Source organism: Ictalurus furcatus, chromosome 9 (assembly GCF_023375685.1).
Source record: "Ictalurus furcatus strain D&B chromosome 9, Billie_1.0, whole genome shotgun sequence".
Lineage (NCBI taxonomy): Eukaryota > Metazoa > Chordata > Actinopteri > Siluriformes > Ictaluridae > Ictalurus > Ictalurus furcatus.
Genome location: NC_071263.1, coordinates 3,637,903 through 3,647,049, shown reverse-complemented (window position 1 = coordinate 3,647,049; position 9,147 = coordinate 3,637,903). Strand labels below are relative to the sequence as shown.

The following is a 9,147-nucleotide window of genomic DNA, read 5'->3' as shown; positions in this document are numbered from 1 at the left end:
GAAAAAAAAAAAAAAAAAGGCCTTTGACTGGCTCATGGATTCACACATAATTGGAGGGAAAGATGAAAGAAATAATTTACTCCCAATCGAATCAGCACAGGATGATGAGAACGCAGGACGGAGAAAATCCCTCGCTTCCTGATTCGAACCGAGACACTCGGAATGAGATTTCTTTCCTCCTGACTGCAAAAAAGTCTCAAAGGAAAGAAGTGGTGTGGTTAAAGCGAGATGCTCTGGTGACCATATTACAGAGAGAGAGAGAGAGAGAGAGAGAGAGAGAGAGAGGAGAATTATAGTGGTTTTAGATGGATGAAATGGTAGAATGGATGTGATTTCCTCGTCTGTTTCTTTGCACTCAGGACCACAGACCTGCTCACATATCACAGTTATCACTGTCCTGAAGGAAATTCCAGCTCTTCATCTTTCCACTCTGGCTCTTTGCAGCTCCAATACTGCCATCATTCATTTTCTCCTCCTCCTCGTTCTCCGCCTCCTGTTCTTCTTCTTCTTCTTCTTCATCTCTCCGTCCCACACACCACTGCTCACAACAGCAATACCATCAATACCTCCATCACCATTACCAACACCATCAGCATCATGACCATCACCAGCACTATCACCGACATCAACACCATCAGCATCACCAACATCATGACCATCACCAGCACTATCACCAACACCTTCAGCATCACCAACACCTTCAGCATCACCAACCCCAACATCATGACGATCACCAGCACTATCACTAACACCAACATCAACACCTTCAGCATCACCAACACCATCACCTTCAGCATCACCAACACCATCACCTTCAGCATCAACATCATGGCCATCACCAGCACTATCACTAAATCCATCAACACCTTCAGCACCACCAACACCTTCAGCATCATGACCATCACCAGCACTCACTAACACCAACATCAACACCTTCAGCATCACCAACACCATCACCTTCAGCATCACCAACACCTTCAGCATCAGCATCATGGCCATCACCAGCACTATCACTAAAACCACCAACACCTTCAGCACCACCAACACCTTCAGCATCATGACCATCACCAGCACTCACTAACACCAACATCAACACCTTCAGCATCACCAACACCATCACCTTCAGCATTACCAACACCTTCAGCATCAGCATCATGGCCATCACCAGCACTATCACTAAAACCACCAACACCTTCAGCACCACCAACACCTTCAGCATCATGACCATCACCAGCACTATCACTAACACCAACATCAACACCTTCAGCATCACCAACACCTTCAGCATCAGCATCATGGCCATCACTAGCACTATCACTAAAACCACCAACACCTTCAGCACCACCAACACCTTCAGCATCACCAACACCTTCGGCATCATGACCATCACCAGCACTAACATCAACATCACCAAGACCTTCAGCATCACCAACACCAACACCTTCAGCATCAGCATCATGGCCATCACCAGCACTATCACTAAATCCATCAACACCTTCAGCATCACCAACACCGTCAGCAACACCATCACTATCACCAACACCTTCAGCATCACCAACACCATCACCAACACCTTCAGCATCACCAACACCTTCAGCATCATGGCCATCACCAGCACTATCACTAAATCCATCAACACCTTCAGCATCACCAACACCTTCAGCAACACCCACACCTTCGGCATCACCATCACCAACACCTTCAGCATCACCAACACCATCAGCATCACCAACACCATCACCAAGACCTTCAGCATCATGACCATCACCAGCACTAGCACTAACACCAACATCAACACCTTCAGCATCACCAACACCTTCAGCATCACCATCAGCATCATGACCATCACCAGCACTATCACTAACACCTTCAGCATCACCAACATCATGACCAACACCATCATCACCACCAATACCAACATCAACACATACACAAACACCACTGATGGTGTTGGTCGTGATGCTAAGCAGGTTTGAGCCTGGTCAGTACCTGGATGGAAGACCTCCTGAGGAAATCTAAGGTTGCTGCTGGAAGTGGTATTAATGAGGCCAGCAGGGGGCGCTCACCCTGTGGTCTGTGTGGATCCTAATACCACAGACAGCACAGTGATGGGGCCACTATACTGTAAAAACAGCACTGTCTTTCTGAAGAGACCTTAAACCGAGGTCCTGACTCTCTGTCGTCATTAAAAATGCCAGGACACTTCTCGTAAAAGAGTAGGGGTGTAACCCCGGTGTCCTGGTGAAATTCCCCCATTGACCCTTCTCCATCATGGTCCCCTAATAATCCCCATCTCTGAACTGGCTACATCACTCTCTCCTCTCCACTAATAGCTGGTGTGTGGTGGGAGTTCTGGAGAACTATGGCTGCCATCACATCATCCAGGTGGACGCTACACACTAGTGGTTGTTGAGGAGATCACCTCCCCCATTACAATATAAAGCGCTTTGAGTGTCTAGAAAAGCACTATATAAATCTAAGGAATTATTATTATTATTATTATTATTATTATTATGACCAAAATCACGACCATGACCATTCTTTAGCTCATCCTACTGAGCTTCCACGCTCTTGCAGCTAACTTTTCTCCACGCCATGTCTTTTTTTTTTAGGTTTGGGTTTTGTCTCCGCCTCTCTTCTGTCATTGGTAGATTGCCCAAATCCGTGCACCTGTCCTGTACTCAATTCTTGATTGGTTTGAGAATTCATCCCCTGCCTTATTTCCTATCGCCGTCTCTTCCGGTTTTCGGAATCGTGAATACCTTTTCATTTCAATCATGGCTTCCCCCCCCCCCCCCACTATGAACTTTGATGATGATGATGACTTTTGGAATGTCATTAACAAAGAATCCTCGGAGTTTCCATCCCGCCTCGAACTGCATGCCAGATTAAGAGCTAATGTTACCCTGCACATTTCTGACTAATGCTCAACTTGAGAAAATGGAACTCAGACATTCATCAGGCTTCTTCACATGACAGCGTGGTATACTTTTTATGGTCAAGAGTGGGTTTACGTCCTGCGAAGGTACAGTAATAGCTTTAGTTTAACGCGTCTGAAATGCTAACGCTCTGGAGATGTTAAACCTCTAGAGACGCTACGCTCTTGAAATTTGTCCTTTATATAAATGACACAGAATGTTGAAGGTTACCGGAGGATCGTGAAGGTCATGCCACAAAGGAGCAGCGTGATAAATGTGATGAATATTACACACATTCTCCGGGGCAGGAGACGAGGATTCCTAACATTCAAACACATCAACTTTTCTTTCTCACCTCCTCTCTCTCTCTCTCTCTGTGTGTGTGTGTGTGATCTAGAGAGCGAAAGTTTTTCCTCCCCATTCGTTTTGATTAACCGTCCGAATGAAAGATCATCGCTGAGGAATATTTGATGAAGCCACAGGGAAGCATCATAAATTCTTTATCTTCAGACTTTCTGTCTCACAAAACGTTCCGGCTCTTAATACCTACCGAATGTCACGTTCGACGCGATCAATCCCCAGAACTAGCTCGGCTAACGAGACATTCATCACGTCCACGACGCGAAAACATCTGGCGACGTTTAAACAAGAACGACATTAAACACTTTTCACAATCCGATCATCTTAAATGACGGAAACGTGAGAATGCAGAAACGGTGTTCAGACGAGGTGTGAGGATGAAAAGTGTTTATTGGAATATATTTTATTCAGGATTAGAAGATTCGAGCGATTCTTTGTGACGCAATATTCAAACGTTTATCTTAAACTACACAAACCCATTAAAATGAGACATTTGGGATACAAATTAAGGTGTCATGTGTTTCAATTTCTTTCTTTTTTCTTTGTTGTATCTTTTTTTTTTTTCCTGCATCAAATTTTTCGTATAAAAATAACATTTGTGAGATAATTGATTTGTTTCTTTCTGCGTTCAATATTTCTTCTAAAAACTCAATAACATTTGGGATAGAAACAACACTGGCTCACTTCCTTCTTTCTTTTTTTCTTTCTGTTTTACATTTTCTTATTAAAAAAACAAAACAACAACAAAAACACAACGTTTGCCTACACCCCAATGTGTCACAGACTTCTTCTTCTTTTTTTTTTTTTTTTTAGCTTTTTCTTTATTTCTTTTCGTATAAAATAAATAAATAAATAAAAACATTTACTTGTCCTTTCTTTCTTTCTTTCTGCACTCCAATTTACTTATAAAAAGTGATATTTGGGATAAAAATCAACATGTCTTAGACTTGATTTTTTGGTTTCTTTCTTTCTTCCTTTCTTGTATCCTTTCTTCCTGTGTTACATTTTCTTATAAAAAAAAAAAAAGTGATATTTACAATACCACCCAATGTGTCACAGACTTCTTTTTTTCTTTCTGTCTTTCTTTTTCTTTATTTCTTTAGTTTATATAAAGTAAAAATAAATTACACTTGGGATATAACCCAACACTGGCTTTTTCTTTCTTTCTTTTGGCACTGTGTTTTGGATATAAACCAATATGTCTTAGGCTTGATTTTTGTTTGTTTATTATTTTTTATTTTATTTTGATATTTTGGATATAAACCCTCATATATACTCATACATAGTTTCTCATGCTTGAATTTTGTTTGTTTGTTTATTTATTTTGATATTTTGGATATAAACCCTAATATATACTCATACACAGTTTATTATGCTTGATTTTTGTTTGTTTATTATTTTTTATTTTATTTTGATATTTTGGATATAAACCCTAATATATACTCATACATAGTTTCTCATGCTTGATTTTTGTTTGTTTGTTTATTTATTTTGATATTTTGGATATAAACCCTCATATATACTCATACACAGTTTCTTATGCTTGATTTTTGTTTGTTTGTTTATTTATTTTGATATTTTGGATATAAACCCTCATATATACTCATACACAGTTTCTCATGCTTGATTTTTGTTTGTTTGTTTATTTATTTTGATATTTTGGATATAAACCCTCATATATACTCATACACAGTTTCTCATGCTTGATTTTTGTTTGTTTGTTTATTTATTTTGATATTTTGGATATAAACCCTCATATATACTCATACACAGTTTCTCATGCTTGATTTTTGTTTGTTTGTTTATTTATTTTGATATTTTGGATATAAACCCTAATATATACTCATACACAGTTTCTCATGCTTGATTTTTGTTTGTTTGTTTATTTATTTTGATATTTTGGATATAAACCCTCATATATACTCATACACAGTTTCTCATGCTTGATTTTTGTTTGTTTGTTTATTTATTTTGATATTTTGGATATAAACCCTCATATATACTCATACACAGTTTATTATGCTTGATTTTTGTTTGTTTGTTTATTTATTTTGATATTTTGGATATAAACCCTCATATATACTCATACACAGTTTCTCATGCTTGATTTTTGTTTGTTTGTTTATTTATTTTGATATTTTGGATATAAACCCTCATATATACTCATACACAGTTTATTATGCTTGATTTTTGTTTATTATTTTTTATTTTATTTTGATATTTTGGATATAAACCCTCATATATACTCATACACAGTTTCTTATGCTTGATTTTTGTTTGTTTGTTTATTTATTTTGATATTTTGGATATAAACCCTCATATATACTCATACATAGTTTCTTTGGCGTGATTTTTGTTTGCTTGTTTCGTTCTTTCTTTCTGCTTTCCATTTTTCTTCTGAGACAGTGTCTTAGATTATTTATTTTTTGAGCAGAAGTTGTTCATAATTGGTAACAGCGTTCACAGGTCGCATCGCAATGCAGCAGTGTCTCCAAACTTGGACTTTTCTGCTGATCGTTCTGCTTCATTGAGTTTAAATTAAACTCATTTCACAAAAGTGTCTCATTACGTCTTACGCATTGGACACAATATCACAGGTTGTAATCGAATAGCTAAACCAATCACTCGTCAATATCAATTAAAGCGGCTGTGATTTGCATATGTAAATGAAGCTGAATGGAGAACCTACAGTGCTGTGTGGAATGTGAGATTAGCAGAGAGAGAGAGAGAGAGAGAGTGAGTGATGTGAGTTTCAGATCATTCTAATCTTGCGTGTGTGCTGTAGACCTGCCTGACACATACTGCCCGGTATCCCTCGGCCGCCCCGGCTCCACCTGGCCACGCCATTTTGCTTTAATGGAATTAAAATTTCAATTTCCAGAGCAGAGATCATGACGGTGAGAGAGAGACCGGCTCGTAATGCTAGACCCCGGTTGCATCCCGAATCCCATTTCCAGCCCCTCGCCTCCTATCCGGCGTCCACTGTGACACATTAACGCTCGGCAAGATTTGTTGAAAGGAATCTGGGTGGCCAGATTGGATTTCCACCTCGGAGCAGACCTTGATCTGATCAGAGCTGACTCTAAATTGGGGCCCGGAGATGAAGCACACCATGCCACCATACAGCAGATACGACTGCATCACAGCAAGCTGAAGCTGAGGAAACACACGCGAGGAGGAGGAGGACGAGGAGAACGAGGAGAACAGGATGAACAAGGCATGCGTGTGTGTTTGTAAAGTGTGTTAACATCTGCACTGGCAATTTCTAGAGAGAACATTAATCACACATTGTAAAAGTCGCGTCCCAAGTACCCATCTAGACAAAGACTAAACTCCTGGCAGGTTCTAGATCTTAAGAAGAAAATAATCAATGTAGAGTAGTAACAGTAGAACCATACGTCCGAGTGTCTTCCAAGTAGAACGCATTCAAAAGGCTAAGAACTTAATAATCCAATGAACCCTTGAAGAACCGTCCCAAGCACCAATCCATTTTACCTAAATGTTGAACTCGTCACAGATTCTGAATAATCCTAAGAAAATAATGTGCGATAATTTGGAGTTCGTATCGTATACGTACCCAGTTAATACACACACTCTTAGAAAAAAGAAAAAAAAAAAAAGGGTTGTTCAAGCGTTCTTAACAGTTCTCATCTTCCCAAGAGGATCCTACTTGGAATAACACTCTTCATGTAGAGCCTTTAAAGTGAAGAACCTGTACGAGTTCTACATAGAACCCTACACCAAAGTTTCTCCCTATCTGAAAAGGTTCTGAATAGAACCTAAAGTGTGTGCCAAGGACCAAGATATCCAAATATTAAAGTCCTGAAAGAAAAGAATCAACAATAATTTGGAGTTTGAACAGCACACTTACATGTTTGTTTGTTTTTTTAGAAAAAAAAAAAGGTTTTGCTAGGTACTGTTCTTAAAAAGGGTTCTACTTGGAACTTTTTCTAATAGAAAAACACTTTGTTCTACATAGAACCTCTCAATGACGAAAAATAACGAGCAAGTCTGTATGGAATACGTATAGCACCCTTTCCCAGTGAATAGAAAAACTTCAGAGTTCTTCATGGGTTCTTTAAGGGTTTGTTGGATAATTAAGTGTTAAAACATTTTGTTGTAGGGTTGAACCTTTAAGCGCTTTCCCCCGAGGAACGAGTGAAGAACCTGGTAGAACCCTACAGCAGAATATCTCCCTAAAATATATTTTAGGTCCTTTTAAGAAGCTAAACCTTTCAATTATCCAATAAACCCTTAAAGAACACTTAGATAAGTAACAATGCAACAAGCTAGCCAGATGTTCAGACAAGTTCCGAGTGTTAAGCAGAAAATAACGTGCACTATTTCGGATTTTATACAGCACACTTACCCGGTTAAAGTTCTGCGAGGGCTCTCGGAGAAGGATTGGACAATTGAGGTGGATTTCTATTCATCAGAAACTAGCCGACGCGTAATTTGTAACGGAACGAGATCTTACAGCTGGAATTAGTCCGTATTTACTCTAAATAAGCTACGTGACTTGTTAATTCGGTTAATGTCTGCTTCATTGGCACTCATTTGCCACGTATTAAAACATCTGATTAACTTCCAACTCCTTTCAGTCCCATATTTAAATCAGCAAATCCATCAGAATGGAATTCTCTGATAAATTCTCACGCTCTTTATCTTTCGAGAAGCTCCTCGTTCACGGAGCGCCGTTTTTAATTACAGCTCGTCTCTAATAAGAAGGAAATCAGTGATGAAAATGGATCGCTAATTACAGCTCAGTCTAACAGAATACTGCAAACGAGGGAAATTCACGCGCACCCGATTCAGAGCCGTAACTACTATCATTTGTGTATAATAGCAGGTTGGATTAGCAGGTATGTGAGTAAAACGTAATTGCACACGAGTGCGAGCGGATGTTCAAGACAACCCACCGTCCGCGTGATCGGATATAAAACGTAAACGTCCCAATAGTGATATTCTTCCTATTTCACACATCTTCCTTTAACATTTTCAATGAAAGGCAGCGAGTTTAAACAGTCAGAATTGTTCTCGGCTTGTTATGAATAGACGTGAGCGCTCGAACTGGTGGTTTTTTTTCCCCCTCGCTTCTCGCCATCCCAGTGTGATTTTCATCGTTAATTCCGACTAAAGGTCAGCATGCTCAAATTTCCGCACCACAACCTCAGTTATGTAAAACGGAACGAGTTAAAATGTCGCCGAGGATTCGGTCTGTTTGTTTCACTTTGCTTTGTATTAGTTTGCGCTTAGAGACGAGCACATGCACAAATGAAAGGAAGAAAAGCCAGGATGCTTAGATATTTATATTATTTGATATTCTCAAAGAGGGGCGCCTCACGTGACGCCTCACGTTCGCCTCACACCTCCAGGGTCGGGGGTTCGATTCCCGCCGTGGCCCTGTGTGTGCGGATTTTGCATGTTCTCCCCGTGCTGCGGGGGTTTCCTCCGGGTACTCCGGTTTCCTCCTCCAGTCCAAAAGACATGCATTGGCATGTCTGAAGTGTATGAACGGGTGTGTGAATGTGTATGTGATTGTGCCCTGCGATGGATTGGCACCCTGTCCAGGGTGTACCCCGCCTTGTGCCCCATGCTCCCTGGGATAGGCTCCAGGTTTCCCCGTGACCCTGAAAAGGATAAGCGGTATAGACGATGGATGGATGGATGGATGGATATTCTCAAAGATAATGTGTACGAGTGTGCGAGATATTAAAAAAAAAGAGAAAGATATGTAGGATAACGCTCGAGGATAATCTATTTGTGCGGTTGCTGAAGCTTTATTTCTAATGTTTTGATTGATGGAAGAGTTTGTGGAAGCCTTTACAAGCAATAAATCCTCGAATAATCTTTTCTAAGAGCGTAGCAG

General features: G+C 40.0%; 1 protein-coding gene across 1 annotated transcript; it reads right to left on the bottom strand.

The window, feature by feature from the left end:
• Positions 1-276: 276 nt before the first annotated feature.
• Positions 277-1,324, bottom strand: LOC128612965 (protein qua-1-like). Its single transcript, XM_053633459.1, has 2 exons — positions 1,193-1,324; positions 277-1,096 (listed from the first exon to the last, which is right to left on the bottom strand). Exon 2 carries the CDS (start codon positions 1,063-1,065, stop codon positions 463-465), a length of 603 nt encoding a protein of 200 aa, XP_053489434.1. The 5' UTR covers positions 1,066-1,096; positions 1,193-1,324; the 3' UTR covers positions 277-462.
• Positions 1,325-9,147: the final 7,823 nt, after the last annotated feature.